General features: G+C 43.2%; 1 protein-coding gene across 1 annotated transcript; it reads right to left on the bottom strand.

Annotated features, from left to right (window-relative positions):
• Positions 1-1,808: 1,808 nt before the first annotated feature.
• Positions 1,809-23,449, bottom strand: LOC138663817 (oocyte zinc finger protein XlCOF6-like). The gene is made up of 6 exons (XM_069750158.1): positions 23,266-23,449; positions 22,634-22,813; positions 22,426-22,549; positions 22,244-22,341; positions 21,956-22,046; positions 1,809-3,332 (listed from the first exon to the last, which is right to left on the bottom strand). Exons 1-6 carry the CDS (start codon positions 23,341-23,343, stop codon positions 1,957-1,959), a joined length of 1,947 nt encoding a protein of 648 aa, XP_069606259.1. The 5' UTR covers positions 23,344-23,449; the 3' UTR covers positions 1,809-1,956.
• Between the last annotated feature and the right edge of the window lie 2,620 nt (positions 23,450-26,069).

Genomic DNA, 26,069 nt, shown 5'->3' with positions numbered 1-26,069 from the left:
TTCAACCCTGCTACATCGGCACATTTAGATACACAGCTCTGCTACATATGTACATTTAAACTTTTCAATATTTGTCCTACAATAATCGTTAGCAATTCACAAAATACATATGAATCAATTAGATGTGTGATATGCCATATCCCAGAAATAAGAGATCTATGATAGAATTAAAACTTCTAAGTTTATTGAATAATTATAAAATAAAAATAAAATAAGCAATACCACTGGAGTACATCACACACCTGGAAGCAAAAATATGGCTTTCAAAATTAGAGTACAAGTGAATCTGTATAGGTATAACTCATAGTACTTTGACAGTGCATAACAACTTTCCTACCCATACAACAAATATTTTGCCCTTTTTACAAGCTTTATCAAATCCACCAATAATTAACATATTATCCAATAGATTGTTTAACATATAGGTATTGTACCTGAAAATAGAAGGGTAACTGTCTCTAAGGGTCTATTAGAATATGTGTCCCAGCAGCACGGACACATCAAACCTGTTATCTTTAACAGACCCACAGAGACAGTTACCCTTCTATGTTCAGATAAACTACCTACCGTATATATTATCCAATCTATTGGGTAATAACTTAAAGCGAACCTGTCATCAGGTTTTTGCTTAGTAAACTACAGGTATTGGTCATACCTGGGGTGAAGAATCTGTTTTGTGGTTCTTGTGTAATCAGTGTTAGACGTCTGCAGCTAATGATATGCTCTTGCTCTAGGGCGGGACTGTAAGCAGTCATTTCTTCCTGCTCTAAGCCAGAGAAACCAAAAAGAGACATACCCACAGGCCGCCACAAAGCACAAACAGTCTGTCCATATGATGAGGAATATGTTTGTTCTTTGGGGCGTCCAGTGGACAGGTCTTTCCTTGGTTTCTCTGGCTTAGAGCAGGAAGATATGACTCTGCCTACCGTCGCGCCCCAGAGCACAAGCATATAATTAGCTGCAAACTTCTAACATTGTTTACACAAGAACCACAAGATGAATTTCTTCAACCCAAGTATTATTTTAATCAGTTTAAAACTGCCAACCTGACGGTGTGTGCAGGTTACTTAGCAAAATCCTGCTGACAGGTTCACTTTAATTAGTGGTGGATTTGATAGAGCTTGTAATCGGGGCAAAATTTCTATTGTATGGGAAGGAAAGTTTTATGCACTGGCAAAGTACTATGATTTATAACTATAGAGATTCACTTGTCCATTTGTGAAGAAAAGGAAAGGCACTCACCGTCTTAAAATCCAGTGGACCCGTGGAAGCGCGGGTGTGCGAAACGGCCGTCGTCCGTTCATTGTTCACATTTCTCCCCTGCCGAAGACTTTAATGTCGTAATAAAGTTTGGATTTTAGGATGGTGAGTGCCTTTCCCTTTCTTCACAAATGGACATTGTATTCTGCTTTCTGGATAGAGCACCCGTTCCTTTTGGGTGATAAAAGCAATGAACTGTTAGGTGTGTGAGATTTATGGGTCTTAACGCAGTGGAGCAGATTGTCTTTGCTTTTGACCCCCTAGAGATTCACTTGTACTCTGATTTTACAAGCAATATTTAGGCATCAAGGTGTGTGATGTCCCGCAGAGGTATTCCTTGCTTTATGCGATTTTAATATTGAAATTATTCAAAAAGCTTAGAATTAAAATTTATCATAGATCTCTTCTTATTTCTGGGATATAGCATATCACAGATCTAATTGGTTCATAAATGCATATTTACACTGTCTCAGCATTCTCCTACATCACAGAAAGCTGCCTCCAGACTATAAGAAACACTACATTATTAGCAAGACTTTTTAGTATTAAAAATTAGTCTAATAGTCCAAGACATACAGTAAGTTCTAAAGTAATTTCCTTTCTCATATGGTTTTTGTACAATTTGTCAATAACACAGTTTCTCCATGTGTGCATAATTTTTGATGATTTGCAAAATATAATTTCCATTAAGTGATTCTAGGTATGATACTGGATTACCCCCATGTGTGATTTTAGATGTTCAAGAACGTGACTTTTTTGGGTAAAACATTTCCCACATACTGAACAGAAAAAGGGCTTCTCCCCAGTGTGAATTCTGTGGTGTATAACAAGATGTGATTCATGTAGAAAACATTTTCCACATTCTGAACAGGAAAAAGGCTTATCCCCTGTGTGAGTTTTCTGGTGCCTAACAAGATATGATTTATATAAAAAACATTTCCCACATTCTGAACATGAATATGGTTTCTCCCCTGTGTGAATTTTTTGATGTGCGACAAGAAATGATTTCGTTGTAAAACATTTCCCGCATTCTGAACATGAAAAAGGCTTTTCACCTTTGTGAGTTCTTTGGTGATTAACAAGATATGATCTCTGTCCATAACATTTCCCACATTCTGAACATGAAAAAGGCTTCTCTCCTGTGTGGGATTTCTGGTGTCTAACAAGGTTTGATTTCTCTACAAAACATTTCCCACATTCTGAACATGAAAAAGGCTTTTCCCCTTTGTGAGTTTTCTGATGACTAGAAAGATATGATCTCTGTCCATAACATTTCCCACATTCTGAACATGAAAAAGGCTTCTCTCCTGTGTGGGTTTTCTGGTGTCTAACAAGGTTTGATTTCTCTACAAAAGATTTCCCACATTCTGAACATGAAAACGTTTTTTCCCCTTTGTGAGTTCTCTGGTGACTAACAAGATAAGATCTCTGTCCATAACATTTTCCACATTCTGAACATGAATGTGCATTCTTCCCTGTGTGAATTCTCTGATGAGCAACAAGACGAGATTTCCGGTTAAAACATTTCCCACACTCTGAACATGAAAAAGGCTTCTCCCCTGTGTGAGTTCTCTGGTGTCTAACAAGGTTCGATTTCTCTACAAAACATTTCCCACATTCTGGACATGAAAAAGGTTTTTCCCCTTTGTGAGTTCTCTGATGTGTAACAAGATGTGATCTGTGTCCATAACATTTTCCACATTCTGAACATGAATATGGCTTCTCCCCTGTGTGAGTTCTCTGGTGAATAACAAGATAAGATTTCCGGTTAAAACATTTCCCACAGTCTGAACATGGATGTGGCTTCTCCCCTGTGTGAGTTCTTTGATGTCTGATAAGTTTTGATTTCTCTTTAAAACATTTCCCACATTCTGAACATGAATATGGCTTCACCCCAGTATGTATTCTCCCATGGACCTGTTTCAAAGGATCAGATGATACATCTTTGCTGTGAAAGGATAATGGTATATCTGGAACAGTTGCATTCACTTCAATTGTATCCTGCGTGATCTCAAGGTCATCTGATTTTAAAACTGAAGATGTCAGTTGTCCTGATCTCCTGTGACCGTCATCTGCCAAAAATTAAATTCCAATGTCAATTATTGTTTTTGAATAAAATATTCTTGAAATTCATATCTTCGATCATGTCTACTTAAAATGTCTATAGAAATGGGAATTTATGTAGTAAAACTGAATTATTCACTAAGACAATGACAGTTCATTGTTTGTTCAAATGAAATACAGCACTCACCAGATCCTTAAAATAAAAGTCCTTCAATCCATTCTCCAGGACATTTTCTGTGGTATACAAGTGAATCAGGAAAGTGTGCAGTACAAAATGTATTGAAGTATAAATTAAAGGACTCTTAAAGATATGTGTGAGTGCTGTCTTTCATTTTTGTTCTATCATTACATAAGTAACTTAGCAAAATCCTACTGACAGGTTCGCTTTACGTAAACTACAGGCACTGTCAGATTGGCAGTGTTAAACTGATTAAAATGATACCTGGGGCGAAGAAATCCATCTTCTGGTTCTTTTGCAATCAGTGTACAAGTTTGCAGAGTCTTATCTTCCTGCTCTAAGCCAGAGAAACCATGAAGAGACCTGCCCTCCGGCCTCCCTGAAGCACAAACATGTTCCTCATCCTAGAGACAGAGAGAGAGACAGACTGTTTGTGCCTCGGGAATAATATGGGCAGGTCTCTCTTTGGTTTCTCTGGCTTAGAGCAGGAAGCTAAGACTCTGCCTACAGCCCCAGAACCCTGCATATCATTAACTGAAAACTTCTAACACTGATTACACAAGAACCACAAGACGGATTTCTTCACCTCAGGCATCATTTTAATCAGTTTGACACTGCCAACGTGACAATGCCTGTAGTTTACTTAGCAAAATACTGCTGACAGGTTTGTATGAAGTCTGAGCACATGCACCACCACAAAAAATCCTGTATATTTAGCTCATTTTTAGCAGAAGGGACACAAAATAAAATGTGAAAAGACGAATGCCTATTAACTTCAAGTTTCTTCTTTTGCCTATCAACTGTATGTTTGTTCTGCCTCCCAAATATTGAAATAAAAAGCCATCAAAAAATGTTATATAAGCGAAAATGATACTAAAAAAAACCCTTTAACTCATTCTGCAAAAAACAAGCTCCCACTCAGGTGTCAAAATAGTCACTACTCCTATAGATTAATTCACTGCTGATTGTAATTAACAAAATGGAGTCACTTTATGGGGTTTTCTACTGTTCTGGTTTCCTGCCATTCTGTAACATTAGTGTTTCTGCAAATGGTGTGTCACATCTCCTCTGGGATCTACTCCAATGTCTGCTTCTATCTCCAGTCACCACCATCATTCATCCTGCGGGCGGCGCTGTTGATGGAGGAGACATTGGAACCAGAAACTCTGGGCAGCACAAACTCTGGTCAGCCACTGAAAATAGGGTGGCCAGGACCAGTAGTATCATCAAGCCTGGCCGTACAGGTGTGTGTGCAGTTTAACTGGAGTAATTGGCTCCCTGCTTCAGCCAACTGGAATGCACCATTGTGATCCTGGACCATTTACGGACTACTCTTGCATCTTCTGATTTTTGATTTTCTCTGCCCTCCAAGTTCTATCAAAAATCTAGGCACCTCAAAAAGTAATTTCAAAAGTGATTTGTTACACAAAAACTAGATTTTGTACATTTAATTGAACAAATAAAAACTTGCTGTGCTAAACTTGGAAGCCTGCTATCATCTGAAAAAAATAAATAAAATGAATGGTTAAAAAAGAAAACGGGATGTTGGGAAAATGCTGCCCATCTAAAGTAGAAATACAGTAAATGTTATTTATTCACTAAATTTGTCTGGTATCACTATATGATTATGGAGTAAACAAATTCAAAGTTTGAAAATTACATATCTTTCTAAATTATTTACCATTTTTCAGGTATCTTCAAAAATAAATGCTACCATATATACTCGAGTATAAGCCGAGATTTTCAGCCCAAATTTTTGGGCTGAAAGTGACCCTCTCGGCTTATACTCGAGTCATGGTCGGCGGCAGGGTCGGCAGGTGAGGGGGAGAGAGGACTGTCGCATACTCACCTAGTCGCGGCGCTCCGGTCACTGTCCCTGCCTGTCCCATGGTCTTCGGGTGCCGCAGCTCTTCCTCTGTTCAGCGGTCACGTGGTACCGCTCATTAAAGTTATGAATATGGACTCCACTCCCATAGGGATGGAGCCGCATATTCATTCCTGTAATGAGCGGTGCCAGTGACCGCTGACAGAGGAAGAGGCTGCGGCACCCGGAGACAATCTGTCCGGGTTAAGGAGCCAGGGATGCCGGGAGCAGATGAGTATTACATATTTACCTGTCCACGTTCCACCCGCCGGGCGCCGCTCCGTCTTCCCGTCCTCTTGCTCTGACTGTTCAGGTCAGAGGGCGCGATGACGTACTAATCTGCGCGCCGCCCTCTGCCTGAACAGTCAGTGCGGAGAGACGCCGAGACGGGACGCTGAGGAGCTGCAGGCAGCAAGAGAGGTGAGTATGTCATTTTTTTTTTTTTATTGCAGCAGCAGCATTATATGTGGCACAGCTTTATATGGAGCATCTATGGGGCCATAATGAACGGTGCAGAGCATTCTATATGGCACAGCTTTATATGGAGCATCTATGGGGCCATAATGAACGGTGCAGAGCATTCTATATGGCACAGCTTTATATGGAGCATCTATGGGGCCATAATGAACGGTGCAGAGCATTCTATATGGCACAGTTTTATATGGAGCATCTATGGGGCCATAATGAAATGTATGGAGCATTATATGTGGCACAGCTTTATATGGAGCATCTTATGGGGCAATAATGAACGATATGGAGCATCTATTTTTATTTTTGAAATTCACCGGTAGCTGCTGCATTTCCTACCCTAGGCTTATACTCGAGTCAATAAGTTTTCCCAGTTTTTTGTGGCAAAATTAGGGGGTCGGCTTATACTCGGGTCGGCTTATACTCGAGTACATACAGTAATTATATTAACCCATTCATCCCCAAGCCTGTTTGCACCTTCATGACCAGGCTAAATTTTACAGTTCAGACCAGTGTCACTTTATGTGGTATTAACTCTGGAACGTTTCAAAGGATGCTACGGATTCTTAAACTGATTTTTAGTGATATATTGTACTTCATGATAGTGGTAAAATTTATTTGATACGATTTTACATCAGCACAATTTTTGAAAAATACATTTTTTTGTTAAAAAGTTATAAGGGTTAAAAGTTAACCAGTGATTTTTCATTTTTCTAACAAAATTAACAAAATTATTTTTTTAGGGACCACATCATATTTGAAGTGACTTTGAGGCGCCAGTGTAACAGAAAATACCCAAAAGTGACACCAATCTAAAAACTGCACCCCTAAGGTACTCAAAATCACATTCAAGACATTTATTAACCCTTCATATGCTTTACAGGAATTAAAGCAATGTGAAAGGAAAAAATTAACAATTTACTTTTTTTCCACAAAAATGTTTTAGCCCCAACTTTTTTGTTTTCACAAGGGTAACAGAGAAAGTAGATCCCAAAAATTGTTCTGCAATTTTTCCTGAGTACGCCGATACCTCATATATGGGGGAAAAACAACTGATAAGGCTCACGGAAGGGAGCGGAAGGAGCACAGTTTGACTTTTTTTAACGTAAAATTGACTGGAAACTTGAGTGGACACCATGTCGCGTTGAGAGCTCCTGATGTGCCTAAACAGTGGAAACTCCCCATAAGTGACCCCAGGCGCGGGCTGGCCCAGGTGGCAGAAATGCATATGCCCCCCGGGCCGGGGTCTAAGCAGCTGCACAGGGCCGCTGGAGGACTGGCAGTGACTAATACATAGCGCACCTGTAGTGCGCGATGGTGTCATCCCGCCAGCAGCCCTAACATGCAAGCTGCAGGGGTATGTGATGAGCAGGCTCCTATGCGCCACTGCCACTCTGAGGGAGAGAGCCAGCAGCCAAGATGAAAGGTCAGAATACCGGCATACCGGCCTGTGTGTGCACGGAGCTCCGGCTTCTCCTGCTCTTATCTGCTATCCCGGCAGAGAGGGAGAGATGGGGGAGGTGCCGGGACAGTGCAGAGCTGTGAGCAGGAGAAACTGAAGAGCTGCACATGGACATCAGCCACCCCTGCACCACAGAGGAGAGTGTCTGTGTGTGTATGAGGAGAGAGTGTGTGTGTGTATGAGGAGAGTGTGTGTGTGTGTGTGTGTGTGAGCTGCGTGCGTGCGTGCGTGTGTGTGTGAGCTGCGTGCATGCGTGTGTGTGTGTGAGCTGCGTGTGTGTGTGAGCTGCGTGCATGCGTGTGTGTGTGAGCTGCGTGCGTGTGTGTGTGTGAGCTGCGTGCATGTGTGCGTGTGAGCTGCGTGCATGTGTGCGTGTGAGCTGCGTGCGTGTGTGTGTGAGCTGCGTGCGTGTGTGTGAGCTGCGTGCGTGCGTGTGTGTGAGCTGCGTGCGTGTGTGTGCTGCGTGCATCTGTGAGCTGCATGTGTGTCATTATACAGTGGGGCCGTGCGTGTGCGTGTCATTATACAGTGGGGCCGTGCGTGTGCCTGTCATTATATAGTGGGGCCGTGCGTGTGCCTGTCATTATACAGTGGGGCCATGCGTGTGCGTGTCATTATACAGTGGGGCCGTGCGTGTGCCTGTCATTATATAGTGGGACTGTGCGTGTGCCTGTCATTATACAGAGGGGGGCTGTGTGTGTGTGTGTCATTATACAGTGGGGCCGTGCGTGTGCCTGTCATTATACAGTGGGGCTGTGTGTGTTTGTCATTATACAGTGGGGCTGTGCATGTGTGTCATTATACAGTGGGGCCGTGCGTGTGCCTGTCATTATACAGTGGGGCCGTGCGTTTGCCTGTCATTATACAGTGGGGCCGTGCGTGTGCCTGTCATACAGTGGGGCCGTGCGTGTGCCTGTCATTATAGAGTGGTGCTGTTGCGCGTGTGTGTGTGTGTGTGTCATTATACAGTCGGGCTGTGCGTGTGTGTGTCATTATACAGTGGGGCTGTACATGTGTGTGTGTGTATGTCATTATATAGTGGGGCTGTGTGTGTGTCATTATACAGTGGGGCTGTGCGTGTGTGTGTCATTATACAGTGGGGCTGTGCGTGTGTGTGTCATTATACAGTGGGGCTGTGCGTGTGTGTGTCATTATACAGTGGGGCTGTGCGTGTGTGTGTCATTATACAGTGGGGCTGTGCGTGTGTGTGTCATTATAGAGTGGGGCTGTGCGTGTGTGTGTCATTATACAGTGGGGCTGTGCGTGTGTGTGTCATTATAGAGTGGGGCTGTGCGTGTCATACAGTAGGGCTGTGCGTGTGCCTGTCATTATATAGTGGGGTTGTGCGTGTGTCATTATACAGTGGGGCTGTGGGTGTGTGTTTGTCATTATACAGTGGGGCTGTGCGTGTGCCTGTCATACAGTGGGGCTGTGCATGTGTCATTATACAGTGGGGCTGTGCGTGTGTGTGTCATTATGCAGTGGGGTTGTGCGTGTGTGTCATTATACAGTGGGGCTGTGCGTGTGTGTCATTATACAGTGGGGCTGTGCGTGTGTGTATGCCATTATACAGTGTGGTTGTGCGTGTGTGTGTGTCATTATACAGTGGGGCTGTGCGTGTGTGTGTCATTATACAGTGGGGCTGTGCGTGTGTGTGTCATTATACAGTGGGGCTGTGCGTGTGTGTGTCATTATACAGTGGGGCTGTGCGTGTGTGTGTCATTATACAGTGGGGCTGTGCGTGTGTGTGTCATTATACAGTGGGGCTGTGCGTGTGTGTGTCATTATACAGTGGGGCTGTGCGTGTGTGTGTCATTATACAGTGAGGCTGTGCATGTGCCTGTCATACAGTGGGGCTGTGTGTGTGACATTATACAGTGGGGCTGTGCGTGTGTGGGTGTCATTATACAGTGGGGCTGTGTGTGTCATACAGTGGGGCTGTGTGGGTGTCATTATACAGTGGGGCTGTGGGTGTCATTATACAGTGGGGCTGTGTGTGTCATACAGTGTGGCTGTGTGTGTGTGTCATTATACAGTGGGGCAGTGTGTGTCATTATACAGTGGGGCTGTGTGTCATTATACAGTGTAGCTGTGTGTGTGTGTGTCATTATACAGTGGGGCTGTGTGTCATTATACAGTGTGGCTGTGTGTGTGTGTCATTATACAGTGTAGCTGTGTGTGTGTGTCATTATACAGTGGGGCTGTGTGTCATTATACAGTGTGGCTGTGTGTGTGTGTCATTATACAGTGTGGCTGTGTGTCATTATACAGTGTGGCTGTGTGTGTGTGTCATTATACAGTGGGGCAGTGTGTGTCATTATACAGTGGGGCTGTGTGTCATTATACAGTGTAGCTGTGTGTGTGTGTCATTATACAGTGGGGCTGTGTGTCATTATACAGTGGGGCTGTGTGTCATTATACAGTGTGGCTGTGTGTGTGTGTCATTATACAGTGAGGCTGTGTGTCATTATACAGTGTAGCTGTGTGTGTGTGTCATTATACAGTGTGGCTGTGTGTGTGTGTCATTATACAGTGTAGCTGTGTGTGTGTGTCATTATACAGTGGGGCTGTGTGTCATTATACAGTGTAGCTGTGTGTGTGTGTCATTATACAGTGTGGCTGTGTGTGTGTGTCATTATACAGTGGGGCTGTGTGTGTGTGTCATTATACAGTGGGGCTGTGTGTCATTATACAGTGGGGCTGTGTGTGTCATTATACAGTGGGGCTGTGTGTGTCATTATACAGTGTGGCTGTGTGTGTGTGTCATTATACAGTGGGGCTGTGTGTGTGTGTCATTATACAGTGGGGCTGTGTGTCATTATACAGTGTAGCTGTGTGTGTGTGTCATTATACAGTGGGGCTGTGTGTGTGTGTCATTATACAGTGGGGCTGTGTGTCATTATACAGTGTGGCTGTGTGTGTGTGTCATTATACAGTGGGGCTGTGTGTGTGTGTCATTATACAGTGGGGCTGTGTGTGTGTGTCATTATACAGTGGGGCTGTGTGTGTGTGTCATTATACAGTGGGGCTGTGTGTGTCATTATACAGTGTGGCTGTGTGTGTCATTATACAGTGTGGCTGTGTGTGTGTGTCATTATACAGTGGGGCTGTGTGTGTGTGTCATTATACAGTGGGGCTGTGTGTCATTATACAGTGTAGCTGTGTGTGTGTGTCATTATACAGTGGGGCTGTGTGTGTCATTATACAGTGGGGCTGTGCATGTGTCTGTCATTATACAGTGGGGCTGTGTGTGTGTGTCATTATACAGTGGGGCTGTGTGTGTCATACAGTGTAGCTGTGTGTGTGTGTCATTATACAGTGGGGCTGTGCATGTGTCTGTCATTATACAGTGGGGCTGTGCGTGTGTGTGTGTGTGCCATTGGTGCATTCACTCTGTCATTCTTTGGACTGCAGACTTGTGCTTCTCACATTGCTGGCAGTGCTGTGGTTATTTGGCGGGTGTGTGGCTGTAAGTTTGTGATTTGCATACATGCGGTCACATGCCGACCAGACTTGCATGGCCTAATGCAACTGTATTGAACAAGGCCCAAAACAGTCTAGTCGAAATGTGGCTGGGAATATATATATCGCATGCTTGCAGTCACAAGACCACCTGTTGCCGGCACCAGAGAATCTTCATAGCGCATGATATGAGGATTCACACATAGTGTCTGTAGACATGTAGCATAAGATCCGACAACCCCTTTAAGGATGAGCCGCTACTCATGGGCCACTGCTGTGTGCTTGCCCCCCAGGCTAAAATTTGCCAGTCAGCCCCTGAGTGACCCCTCTTTGGATACTAGACCTCCCGAAGAATTTATCTAGATGAGTGGTGAGCATCTTGAACCCCCAGATGCTCCACAGAAATTTATAACGTTAAGTTGTGAAAATAAAAAATGACTTTTTCCACAAAAATTTTCTTTTAGCCCGAAATTGTATATTTTCAAAGTGATAACAGGAAAAAAATGGAGCCCTAAAATTGTTGTACAATTTTTTTTCCTGAGTACGCAGATAACCCGCAACAATCATTGTTCCTGAGTATACAGATAACCCACATGTGGGGGAAAACTACTGTTTGGGCTTACGGCAGGGATCAAAGAACATGACCATGTTACCCATCACCCAGAGGTCCAGGGGGCATGTTCTTTGAGCAATGATATCTCCTATAATTTGCTGGTATATGCATTGTTTGTTTGCGGTACTTGGCTGCATTCATTCCTGTGGCATTTACACATGCATAGAGCCTCCTGCTGATTGCGTGTTTGGTTGCAGCCCATTACGTCTGCCCCTGCATACAAACTTTATATTTCAGGGACTGGCTTGAATCTCTGCATCTATGAGGTGGGTGTATTTAGCCATACAACCATTCCTCTACCTATGCTTTGACTTGCATGTTTGATCTAGGTGTATTTACCTGTGGCTTAGGGAATTGCTCTATCCTGTATAACAGTCTCTGGACATCTGCAGTCGGCTGTATACAAATATTTTTTACATCATTAAGAAAATTTGACTTAGTGTATTCTGTTTGTTCGGCATATTAAACTGTGGATACATATTTTTTTGTCATACCTCACTTAAAACGCTGAATAGCGTCTAGGGTTTCTCTGCACATGATTTGTATTGCATATTATTTGTAACTTATTATTGTCCATGCTGCGAGCTGTGCCATGTCTTCAGCCTCATGTATGATATTCTCCTAGTTTTGATAATTTGTATCTATATATGACAGTCACATTATTATAGCCGAAAGTACAATTATATCCTTCTACTTGTTATATATTCTAATGCTTCCCATCACATTCATGTCCGGGGGGGTGGGTGGTTCCTCATGCGGAACCAAGCTTTCATTTGGTTTTAAGTGATTTTAATAATTGTGTGGTGGTTGTTTTCTTGGTTGACAAATAAAAATTTGTATATTTGTGCAAATATTTCAGTGGTGGTCCCTGTATATAGCTTGACGCTCGTTTTCTGCAAGTCATGACATTCGATCTCAATTCCACCCAATTCTGAGTTGAAAAAGTAAAACGGTGCTCCTTCCCTTCCAATCTCTGCCGTGTGCCCAAACAGGGGTTTACCCTCACATATCGGGTATCAGCGTACTCAGGACAAATTGGACAACAAGTCTTGGGGACCAATTTATCCTGTTACCCTTGGAAAAATAAAAATTTGGGGGCTAAAAAATCATTTTTGTGGGAAAAAAAATGATTTTTGATTTTCACAGCTCTTCGTTATAAATTTTAGTGAAACACTTGGGGGTTCAAAGTTTTCACAACACATCTAGATAAGTTCCTTGGGGGGTCTAGTTTCCAATATGGGGTCACTTGTTGGGGGTTTCTACTGTTTAGGTACATCAGGTGCTCTGCAAACGCAACGTGATGCCCGCAGACCATTCCATCAAATCTGTATTCCAAAACGCCACTTCTTCCCTTCCGAGCCCCGAAGTGTGCCCAAACAGTAGTTAACTCCCACATATGGGGTATCAGCATACTCAGGACAAATTGCACAACAATTATTGGGGTCCAATTTCTCCTGGTACCCTTGGGAAAATAAAGAATTGGGGGCGAAAAGATCATTTTTGTGAAAAAAAATATGATTTTTTATTTTTACGGCTCTACATTATAAACTTCTGTGAAGCACTTGGGGGTTCAAAGTGCTCACCACACATCTAGATAAGTTCCTTATGTGGTCTAATTTCCAAAATAAGGTCACTTGTGGGGGGTTTCCACTGTTTAGGCACATCAGGGGCTCTCCAAACGTGACATGGCATCTGATGTCAATTCCAGCCAATTCTGCGTTGAAAAAGTCAAATGGAGCTCCTTCCATTCCGAGCTCTGCCATGCACCCAAACAGTGGTTTACCCCCACATATGGGGTATCAGCATACTCAGGACAAATTGCACAACAAGTTTTGGGGTCCAATTTCTCCTGGTACCGTTGGGAAAATAAAGAATTGGGGGCGAAAAGATCATTTTTGTGACAAAAATATGATTTTTAATTTTTCGGCTTTACATTATAAACTTCTGTGAAGCACTTGGGGGTCCAAAGTGCTCACCACACATTACATAAGTTCCTTAGGTGGTCTGCTTTCCAAAATGGTGTCACTTGTCGGGGTTTTCCACTGTTTAGGCACATCAGCGGGCAGCACGGTGGCTTAGTGGTTAGCACTGCAGCCTTGCAGCGCTGGAGTTCAAATCCCACCAAGGACAACATCTGCAAAGAGTTTGTATGTTCTCCCAGTGTTTGTGTGGCTTTCCTCCAGGTACTCTGGTTTCCTCCCACATTTCAAAGACATACTGACAGGGAATTTAGATTGTGAGCCTCATTGGGGACAGCTCTGTAAAGCTCTGCGGAATATGTTAGTGCTATATAAAAATAAAGATTATTATTATTATTATTATCAGGGGCTCTCCAAACGCAACATGGTGTCCTATCTCAATTCCAGCCAATTTTGCATTTAAAAGTCAAATGGCGCACCTTCCCTTCCAAGCTCTGTCGTGCGCCCAAACAATGGTTTACCTTCACATATGGGGTATCGGCGTACTCAGGACAAATTGCACAACAACTTTTGGCGTCCAATTTCTCCTGTTACCCTTGTGAAAATAAAACAAATTGGATCTGAATAAAAAATTTTGTGAAAAAAAGTTAAATGTTCATTTTTTTAAACATTCTAAACATGCCTGTTAAGCACCTGAAGGGTTAATAAACTTCTTTAATGTGATTTTGAGCACCTAGAAGGGTGCAGTTTTTAGAATGGTGTCACTTTTTGGTATTTTCTATCGTATAGACCCCTCAAAGTGACTTCAATTGTGATGTGGTCCCTAAAAAAAATGGTGTTGTAAAAGTGAGAAATCGCTGGTCATCTTTTAACCCTTATAACTCCCTAACAAAAAAAAATGTTGGTTCCAAAATTGTGCTGATGTAAAGTAGACATGGGGAAAATGTTACTTATTAAGTATTTTGTGTGACATATCTCTGTGATTGAAGGGCATGAAAATTCAAAGTTGGAAAAATGCGAAATTTTCAAAATTTTTGCCAAATTTCCGTTTTTTTCTCAAATAAACGCAAGTATTATCAAAGAAATGTTACCACTATCATGAATTACAATATGTCACTAGAAAACATTGTCAGAATCAATGGGATCCATGCAAGCATTCAAGAGTTATAACCTCATAAAGGGACAGTGGTCAGAATTGTAAAAATTGGCCCGGTCATTAACGTGCAAATCAACTTTGGGGTATAGGGGTTAAGGATTACGGAGGCCAATGTGCTAGTAGGAACCTTGAACACTGCAGAAATTCTTTTGTATCCTTGTGAGTTGCCACAATTCTGTCTCTGAGCTCCTTGGCCAGTTCCTCATGATTCTCATTTGGTCTGACATGCGCTGTGAGGTCTTATATAGACAGGTGTGCGCCTTTCCAAATCAAGTCCTATCAGTTTAATTAAACACAGCTGGACTCCAATGAAGGAGTAGAACAATCTCAAGGAGGATCACAAGGAAATGGACAGCATGTGACTTAAATATGAGTGTCTGAGCAAAGGGTCTAAATACTTATGACAATGTGATATTTTGGTTTTTCTTTTTTAATAAATTTGCAAACATTTCTATATTTCCGCTTTTTTTTTCAGTCAAGATTGGGTGCAGAGTGTACATTAACCTCTTCATGACCCAGCCTATTTTGACCTTAATGACCTGGCCGTTTTTTGCAATTCTGACCAGTGTCCCTTTATGAGGTAATAACTCAGGAACGCTTCAACGGATCCTAGCGGTTCTGAGACTGTTTTTTCGTGACATATTGGGCTTCATACTAGTGGTAAATTTAGGTCGATAATTTTTGCGTTTATTTGTGAAAAAAATGGAAATTTGGCTAAAATTTTGAAAATTTCGCAATTTTCAAATTTTTATTCTGTTAAACAAGACAGTTATATGACACAAAATAGTTAATAAATAACATTACCCACATGACTACTTTACATCAGCACAATTTTGGAAACAACATTTTTTTTTTGCTAGGAAGCTATAAGGGTTAAAATTTGACCAGCGATTTCTCATTTACAAAACCATCTTTTTAGGGACCACCTCACATTTGAAGTCAGTTTGAGGGGTCTATATGGCTGAAAATACCCCAAAGTGACACCATTCTAAAAACTGCACCCCTCAAGGTGCTCAAAACCAAATTTAAGAAGCTTATTAACCTTTCAGGTGCTTCACAGCAGCAGAAGCAACATGGAAGGAAAAAATGAACATTTCACTTTTTAGTCACAAAAATGATCTTTTAGCAACATTTTTTTTATTTTCCCAAGGGTAAAAAGAGAAACTGGACCCCAAAAGTTATTGTACAATTTGTCCTGAGTACGCCGATACCCCATATGTGGGGGGAACCACTGTTTGGGGGCACGACATGGCTCAGAAGGGAAGGAGCGTCATTTGACTTTTTCAATGAAAAATTGGCACCAATCTTTAGCGGACACCATGTCGCGTTTGGACATGAACCACTGTTTGGGCACACGTCGGGGCTCGGAAGGGAAGTAGTGACATTTTGGAATGCAGACTTTGATGGAATGGTCTGCGGGCATCATGTTGCATTTGCAGAGTCCCTGATGTGCGTAAACAGTAGAAACCCCCAAAAGTGACCCCATTTTGGAAACTAGACCCCCCAAGGAACTTATCTAGATGTGTGGTGAGCACTTTGAACCCCCAAGTGCTTCACAGAAGTTTATAACCCAGAGCCGTGAAAATAAAAAATAATTTTTCATTCCTCAAAAATTATGTTTTAGCAAGCAATTTTTTGTTTTCGCAAGGGTAACAGGAGAAATTGGACCCCAATAATTGTTGCCCAGTTTGTCCTGAGTATGCTGGTACCCAATATGTGGGGGTAAACCACTGTTTGGGTGCACGTCGGCGCTCGGAAGGGAGGGAGCACCATTTGACTTTTTGAAGGCAAGATTGGCTGGAATCAATGGTGGTGCCATGTTGCGTTTGGAGACCCCTGATGTGCCTAAACAGTGGAAACCCCTCAATTCTAACTCCAACACTAACCCCAACACACACCTAACCCTAATCCCAACCCTAACCACAACCCTAACCCCAACACACCCCTAACCATAACCCTAACAACAAGCCTAATCTTAACCCTATTTTCAACCCTAGCCCTAATTTCAACCCTAACCCTAAGGCTATGTGCCCACGTTGCAGATTTGTGTGAGATTTTTCTGCACCATTTTTGAAAAATCCGCAGGTAAATGGCACTGCATTTTACCTGCAGATTTACCGCGGATTTCCAGTGTTTTTTGTGCGGATTTCACCTGCGGATTCCTATTGAGGAACAGGTGTAAAACTCTGTGGAATCCGCACAAAGAATTGACATGCTGCGGAAAATACAACACAGCGTTTCCGTGCGGTATTTTCCGCACCATGGGCACAGCGGATTTGGTTTTCCATAGGTTTACATGGTACTGTAAACCTGATGAAAAATAGCTACGAATCCGCAGTGGCCAATCCGCTGTGGATCCGCAGCCAAATCCGCACCGTGTGCACATAGCCTAATTCTAACCCTAACCCTAGTTGAAAAAAAATTATATATATATATATATATATTTTTTTTTTTTTTTTTTTTTTTTTTTATTATTATTGACCCTACCTATGGGGGTGATAAAGTGGGGGTTCATTTACTATTTTATTTTATTTTGATCACTGTGATACAACCTATCACAGTGATCAAAATGTGCCTGGAATGAATCTGCCAGCTGGCTGATTCGGCAGGCGCACTGCGCATGCACCCGCCATTTTGGAAGATGGCGGCGCCCATGGAGAAGACGGATGGACACCAGGAGGTAAGTATGAGGGGGTGGGATCGGAGCACGGAGGGGTGGATCGGAGCACGGAGGGGTGGATCGGAGCACGGAGGGAGCGGACAGGAGGACGGAGGGGAGGAGATCGGTACCGGGGGCAGATCGCAGTCTCCAGCCATGGCTGATGCTATTGCAGCATCGGCCATGGCTGGATTGTAATATTTCACCAATTTTCATTGGTGAAATATTACTATCGCTCTGATTGAAAGTGAAAGTGAAACGTCACTTTCAACAGCCAATCAGAGCAATCGTAGCCACGGGGGGGACGAAGCCACCCCCCCTGAGCTCAAGTACCACTCCCCCTGTCCCTACGTCACAGGTCGGATTGGCATAGGTTTTCATGACGCATACGCTGCGTCAAAGGTCGGGAAGGGGTTTATGAGGATAAAAATGAGCTTTTTTTTTAATTCACCAAATGGCTGCAATGAAACAAAGAGTGAAAAATTTCAAAGGGGTCTGAAAACTTTTCAGAATATTTTCCCACGCTCGAGTTCATATGAGGACATCCAGCAGAGGGCGCCTCACCGAAACTGAAGGTAACTACAGGTCATTGACCTACATTCCATTCATGTGCTGGGGTTTTACTGGCATGAGCACAGCTGCATTAGCAGAGCTCCTGCTTGTAAAATTAGTTAACCCCTTCAGATGGATTTACAGCATGGGACAAGACAGATCATCGGAAGGTATGGGATATTGTTGTATTTTTATTTTACCTTTTTTACAGAGCGAGGGTCTTCAGGTGGATAACCAGTATAATAAACTATTCCAACAACCTGTCTATTTATTTCATTAAAAGACTTTGTAATAATGTGTGTGTGTTTTTTAACCATTTCAAACTATTGGATTAATAATGGATAGGTGTCATAATTGACGCCTCTCCATTATTAATCTGGCTTAATGTCACCTTCCAATAGCAAGGTGACATTAACCCTTCATTACTCCATATCCCACAGCTACACGGGAATGGGAAAAGAGTGGCCAAGTGCCAGAATAGGCACATTTTCCAGATGTGCCTAATCTGGGGTGGCTGGGGGCAGATGTTTTTAGCCAGGGGGGGCCAATAACCATGGATCCTCTCCAGGCTATTAATATCTGCCCTCAGTCACTGGCTTTACCATTCTGGCGGAGAAAATTGCGCGGGAGCCCACGCCAATTTTTTCCGCGATTTAACCCTTTAAATTAATAGCTAGAGCGCCCAAATTTTGCACATACACACTACTAACATTAGTAGTGTGGAATATGCAAAAAAAAAAGGGATATGAGATGGTTTACTGTATGTAAACCATGTCTCATATCATGTCGGGTTTGGGAAGGAGATAGCAAAAGCCGGAAATTGAATTAGCGGCTTTTAAGCTATCTAGCGCTGTATGATATATTAATATATATATGTGACTCACTGATTATATATATATATATATATATATATTAATATATATATATATATATATATATATACAGTGGGGCAAAAAAGTATTTAGTCAGTCAGCAATAGTGCAAGTTCCACCACTTAAAAAGATGAGAGGCGTCTGTAATTTACATCATAGGTAGACCTCAACTATGGGAGACAAACTGAGAAAAAAAAATCCAGAAAATCACATTGTCTATTTTTTAACATTTTATTTGCATATTATGGTGGAAAATAAGTATTTGGTCAGAAACAAACAATCAAGATTTCTGGCTCTCACAGACCTGTAACTTCTTCTTTAAGAGTCTCCTCTTTCCTCCACTCATTACCTGTAGTAATGGCACCTGTTTAAACTTGTTATCAGTATAAAAAGACACCTGTGCACACCCTCAAACAGTCTGACTCCAAACTCCACTATGGTGAAGACCAAAGAGCTGTCAAAGGACACCAGAAACAAAATTGTAGCCCTGCACCAGGCTGGGAAGACTGAATCTGCAATAGCCAACCAGCTTGGAGTGAAGAAATCAACAGTGGGAGCAATAATTAGAAAATGGAAGACATACAAGACCACTGATAATCTCCCTCGATCTGGAGCTCCACGCAAAATCCCACCCCGTGGGGTCAGAATGATCACAAGAACGGTGAGCAAAAATCCCAGAACCACGCGGGGGGACCTAGTGAATGAACTGCAGAGAGCTGGGACCAATGTAACAAGGCCTACCATAAGTAACACACTACGCCACCATGGACTCAGATCCTGCAGTGCCAGACGTGTCCCACTGCTTAAGCCAGTACATGTCCGGGCCCGTCTGAAGTTTGCTAGAGAGCATTTGGATGATCCAGAGGAGTTTTGGGAGAATGTCCTATGGTCTGATGAAACCAAACTGGAACTGTTTGGTAGAAACACAACTTGTCGTGTTTGGAGGAAAAAGAATACTGAGTTGCATCCATCAAACACCATACCTACTGTAAAGCATGGTGGTGGAAACATCATGCTTTGGGGCTGTTTCTCTGCAAAGGGGCCAGGACGACTGATCCGGGTACATGAAAGAATGAATGGGGCCATGTATCGTGAGATTTTGAGTGCAAACCTCCTTCCATCAGCAAGGGCATTGAAGATGAAACGTGGCTGGGTCTTTCAACATGACAATGATCCAAAGCACACCGCCAGGGCAACGAAGGAGTGGCTTTGTAAGAAGCATTTCAAGGTCCTGGCGTGGCCTAGCCAGTCTCCAGATCTCAACCCTATAGAAAACCTTTGGAGGGAGTTGAAAGTCCGTGTTGCCAAGCGAAAAGCCAAAAACATCACTGCTCTAGAGGAGATCTGCATGGAGGAATGGGCCAACATACCAACAACAGTGTGTGGCAACCTTGTGAAGACTTACAGAAAACGTTTGACCTCTGTCATTGCCAACAAAGGATATATTACAAAGTATTGAGATGAAATTTTGTTTCTGACCAAATACTTATTTTCCACAATAATATGCAAATAAAATGTTAAAAAAACAGACAATGTGATTTTCTGGATTTTTTTTTTCTCAGTTTGTCTCCCATAGTTGAGGTCTACCTATGATGTAAATTACAGACGCCTCTCATCTTTTTAAGTGGTGGAACTTGCACTATTGCTGACTGACTAAATACTTTTTTGCCCCACTGTATATATATATATATATATATATATATATATATATATATATATATATATATATATATATATATATATATAGACAGTATATATGTTTTTACGATTTTTTGAGAACATGGATCCATTGTATGTCCGTATGTCGGTTTTGCAAGCCTGCGAGAAAATCTCGCAGTACAGATGCCATACGGATTACATATGGAGGATGCCATGCGCAAAATACGCTGACACACCCTGCCTACGGAGGAGATACGGACCACTATTTTGGGGACTTTTCTGCGTATTACGGCCGTAAATTACGGAACGTATTTTTATACACTGAGTGTGACGCCGGCCTTAGAGGCAGATCATAATATTTATCTTCTAAGAGACTTTCCAGCTTCTCAGCACATACTACATACGCAGTCATTTGGTTTTGTAGTTTACAGGTCTGAACAGGTGAGGGATAACATCTTCTAATCCCAGAAGGTAGGAGGATCCTCCAGGTTGTAAGCTCTATAGAAGAAGGACTTTCAATGCCCAAAGTCAAAATTTTGGGTGATTATAATGTGGCTGGACTACAACACTGATAAAGAAGAAAGGTTGGTGTCAGAGTTCTGTCGTCTTTCTGCGGATTGACCCTTTGTGGCTGCTATTATTTATTTTCATTACTGTGTTGCATTTCGACTCCTTAAACTAGAGGCTTGTATTGTGTTTCTGCAATCACCTTTCACTAAGATGGCCGATCTTGAACCTGTGGTAGCCATCTTATTTAGTTTTTGTACCTACTTATAGCCACATGGAACTCTCACTCATTGATTGAGTATTGTATCTAGCCTTTAGTCTAGTTTCAGTCTCCAGCTCCTGAGAATTGTCTTGGTCCATGTTCATATGTTCAGCATTAAGTCAGCATATAGCATCAGTATTTGTAAGCTAAAACAAAGAGAGGAACAATCCCACTGGCAATCTGATGTTACTGCAGTGCTGCTGGGCAGCTGATGCAGGTGGTGAACACTCCCAACATACTTTAAAAGGTCACCTGATGCATCAGCTGGCTGTTGGTGATACAGTTCCTTTCTGGAGACCAGCCTAACTGGTGTCAGCGACGTCTGGTGTTTGGAGTCTAGTTGCTGTTGTTTTCTGTGGTGTGGAGCTTAGCAGCGGTGTACATAAGCTAAGTGTGGTGTTTTTGTTACCATGTCCCTTTGGTGTTTGTCACTTCCCCCTGTGTGTATTATCTGCAGAGGTGAGGGTAGTGCTCCTTGCCGGCCAGTGCACTAGCCAGGGCAGTAATAGGTGACTACTAGGGACGAAGTATCCTGACGGCAGTGAGGGGGAAGGAGCCGCATAGAGCATTAGGGGAGTGCAGGGACAGGCTTAGGTTTGAGCTCAGGTGGTGACCACTCCGCATTCCCTAAGGGTAGGGCCTTCCTCTCACCTACACAATCCCCGCTGTATTTGTATTATGGCGTTAGCTGACCGATCATCCATTGGGTCGAGTCGCACCGTGACAAGTATGATATAAACATGTCTCTTCTGCATTTTTCACTCTCTCCTGGTTTTGGCTTACAAATACTGAATGGGGCCTTTTCCAGACTGTTCCCACTCCTCCCCTCTCTTGTTCCTATGATTCCTAGTGCTAATTCTAAGAACTGGAACTACCGCTTGCTGTTCCCAGCTCTTGCTCCTCTGGCCATTGGATTGCATCCATGCTTCACCATTATCATAACAGCCAGTGACTATGAAGAATCTGTGACTTCTCTGCATTTAATGGTTACTACTCACCTGGGTAGTCATATGTAGGAATCTCCTCTTTACACCGCTCATCACCCCTCACATATACCTCTATAATATTAATATGGGACAGATCTTCACCCTGAAATAAATATTGTAAAAGTCACAGACAGATGTAGAAGTCCCATCCATGATGAGCTCTAATCCTGCCATCTCCACCGTTCTCATTAAACAAGTATAAAAGATACAATACTGGTGGATAAAGCAAGACTGAGAAGAAGACTGTAACAGACATCTACACATCATAGTGGAGATTTCATGAACCTTTTCTCCATCTACCTGATGATCCTGAGGAACATTGGGTTCTTCTTGTTTACAGTCCTGTGGAAGAAGAGGACGGGGACATCTCTCTGGTGTTGTCCTCTTACTGGATAGAACTGGAGAAAACACATACAGCGACTGAATTCATTCTTCATTTACAGATAACTACAGGCCGTTTGTATTTCGTCCTCTCTATTTACCTGGTGATGAGAGGGGCTGGGGAACCTCCATCATGACATCATTATACAGATCTTTGTGTCCTTCTAAATACTTCCACTCCTCCATGGAGAAATAGACGCAGACATCTTGACACCTTATAGGAACCTGATAAATACAATGATACCGTCATCACCCCGATCCCTTCATAATGTTACTGTATAATGTCCCAGCATTGCCACCAAGTGTCACCTCTCCAGTCAGCAGCTCAATCATCTTGTAGGCGAGTTCTAGGATCCTCTGGCCATTGAAGCCCTCATGTATCAGGGTGTGAGGTGGAGACCCTGTGATTGGGGACAGGGGTCTTCCGCATCCCTCAGACACAGGGGGCTGAGAGTGCTCACTAGAGGTCTTCTTCACTACTGTGCAATCCTGGTTATGGAGAGACACATTAATAAATCTCACTACAGACATTTCCAGAGTCCTCACCTCTCCAGTTCTGTCCATCTGTTATTCCGATACATAAGGCTACGTTCACATTAGCGTTGCGCGCCGCTGCGTCGGCGACGCAACGCACAAAAAATGCGCGCAAACGCACGCAAAAACGCTGCGTTTTGCGACGCGTGCGTCGTTTTTTGACGAAAATCGGACGCACGAAAAATGCAACTTGTTGCATTTTCTTGCGTCCGACGCTAGCGTCGGAAACGACGCGCGTGTCGGAAAACGCAACAAAAAAAACGCACGCGTCCCCCATGTTAAACATAGGGGCGCGTCGCCGCTGCGTCGCCGCTGCGTCGCCGACGCAACAGCGACGCACATTAGCGGAACGCTAATGTGAACGTAGCCTAAGAATGATGTAATGTGACGTCATCAGAATCTCTCACCTCTCCAGTAAGCCGGAAGAGGATCTCTAGGGTGAGGTGTAATATCCTCTCCACCATCTTGTCTCTGTCCATATTCATCCTTGATGGGTAAATCTGAAAAATCCACTTATACAGAAGATCTCCACTGAGAGGATCCGATATTGTAGGAATCTGAATGTGAAGATGAACCGAGGCAACATCATAAAGAATCCCATGTAAAAATAAATCCTATAGATTTTACACCACACACAACAAGCAGTTTCTTCCTCGGAGTCGGCAGCTGAATACGTTTCTCATAGACTCATCTTCCATAACGCTAATTCTCGTCTCATTTACCGACACTGGAATCGGCATTAGCAATACTGCAGGAGATATTCATTACACGTGACATGAAAAATAACTACTTCTTGATGAGGACGACATCTTCATCTTCTACTACGGCTCTAGAAACATATCTGGCCACAGTCCGTCACTGACATCACCACCGGCCATCTATATGAATGTTTACCATCTTCCCCGGGCTGTAATTATTTATTTTGTTAGATCTCATATCTAATACACACAAAAGTTTGAGGCTTTTATAAAAGCTGTTTATAGAATCACCGCGGACATGTAGAGTTTTATGTTTTTTTTTTTTATTCTGGACATGATGTTTCTCTGGGATTTTCAGCTTAGAATTCCCTAAGGGCCATCCCATAGTTACTGGTGTTATATTCACACAGCTTAAAATGTATGAATAAATTATAAGGTAAAACTGTGTTACGGGTGTTACCAAAAACAGACCTAGAGTCCTGTACAGAGTAAGGAAAGCTCCAAGCTCTGTGAACTGGACAATACATTACCGTATTTTTCACACTATAATATGCACTTTTTTCCTCCAAAATTTTGAATGAAATAGGGGGTGCTTCTTATAGTCCATATGTACCTTATAGTCCGGCTGTGTGGGAGGGGTGAAGCGGTAGCGGCGGAGGAGGAGCGGATCGCAGGAAGCATGAGCTGGTGCCTGCAACTAACAAGTGTGCCCGCTGTTAAAGAGAATGAATATTCACGGCTCACCGCGCCCATAGTCCCTCCAACCTCTATGACTGAACCCAGAGCTGAGAGATGGCGGCTACCATGTGTGCTTGCTATTAAAGAGAAAGAATATTCACTGCTCCTAACTCCCATAATCCCGGGCGTGGGAAGCAGTCAATATTCTGGCAGCTGACTTCAGCGTGTGGGGGCGCATGGCAGTGACATCATGCGCTGCTTAGATGCTGAAATCAGCAGCTGGCATCAGAACAGGATACCGAACTGCGAGGCAGCAAAGGGTAGGGGGGTAGAATCGTTTAGTTTTGTGTGCGGTGTGATGGGGGCCATATATACCAGGATGGGAGACATGTATACCAGGATTGGGATGGGGGCCGTGTATACTAGGATTGAAATTGGGGGAGTCATATGTACCAGGATGGGGATGTGGGTCATAAATACCATGATGGGGATGGGGGCCGTATACCAGGATGGGGGACATATATACCAGGATGGGGATAGGGGCCATATATACCAGGATAGGGATGGGGGCCACATATACCAGGATGGGTGCCACAAAAACCAGGATGGGAATGGGGGCCATATATACCAGGATGGGAATGGGGGCCATATACACCAGGATGGGAATGGGGGCCATATATACTAGGATGAGCTGGGGGCCATATATGCCAGGATGAGCTGGGGGCCATATATGCCAGGATGGGAATGGGGCCATATATACCAGGATGAGAATGGAGGCCATAATATCAGAATGGGATTGGGGGTCATATATACCAGGATGGGCTGGGGGCCATACATACCAGGAAGGGAATGGGGGCCATATATACCAGGAAGGGAATGGGGGCCATATATACCAGGATGGGAATGGGGGCCATATACACCAGGATGGGAATGGGGACCATATATACCATAATCGGGATAGGGGCCATATATACTAGGAAGGGGATGTGGTGGCCATGTATACCAGGATGAGAAGCCATGTACACCAGGATATGGATGGGGCCATGTATACCAGTGTAGCGCTATTGCCAGTGCCCCAGCATGGCGACACCTTCTCCCCGGTGCAGTGTTATCAAAGAAACTTGAGGGCACAACAAATATTTGGGGGATCACTGACTACACACTTAAATAAACTGCTGAAAAAACTAAAGAGAAAAGAAGTGTATGTATAGTAGTTAAGTTCAACAAAAAATTATTACATCAAATAACTGATGAAACTTATCAAACACTGATGAACACACTGCGGGGCTGGGAATCTGGCACCTGCACAGTGGAGCGGGCTCCATTGAAGATAGTGCCGAAGTCTCGCGAGACTTCACAAATCTAGCGAGACATTAGCACTATCTTCAATGGAGCACAGTGACCCGCTCTACTGTGCAGGCGCCAGATTCACATCCCCGCAGTGTGAATGCATCATAAGGGATCTGGGGCCTTTGCTACACAAAGACGCCAGTGACGTCACGACAAAGAGAGAAGGTGGCGCCCGGAAGCAAGACGGGGGATGATGGACGGCTGCAAGACGGTTGAGTCGGGGAGAAAACATACCTCCATTTCACTTTTTCCAGAGCCTTTGTACGAACAGTAACATGGAAGCCCTCTACATTTCCCTTAGATGACGGACCTGAGTGGAGACTTGCTTTTTTGTGGATTTAGTTGAAGCTTTTATTGGAAACATTTTACATAAGGTTTTGGATCACATTTATCCTGCGCTCTGTGCTTCACAGAAGTTTAGAATGTTGAGTTGTGAAAATAAATGAATAACATTTTTCCCACAAAAAGCCCCAAATTTTGCATTT

Source organism: Ranitomeya imitator, chromosome 2, assembly GCF_032444005.1.
Source record: "Ranitomeya imitator isolate aRanImi1 chromosome 2, aRanImi1.pri, whole genome shotgun sequence".
In the NCBI taxonomy this organism is placed as follows: domain Eukaryota; kingdom Metazoa; phylum Chordata; class Amphibia; order Anura; family Dendrobatidae; genus Ranitomeya; species Ranitomeya imitator.
This window is presented reverse-complemented; position numbering and strand designations above follow the sequence as displayed.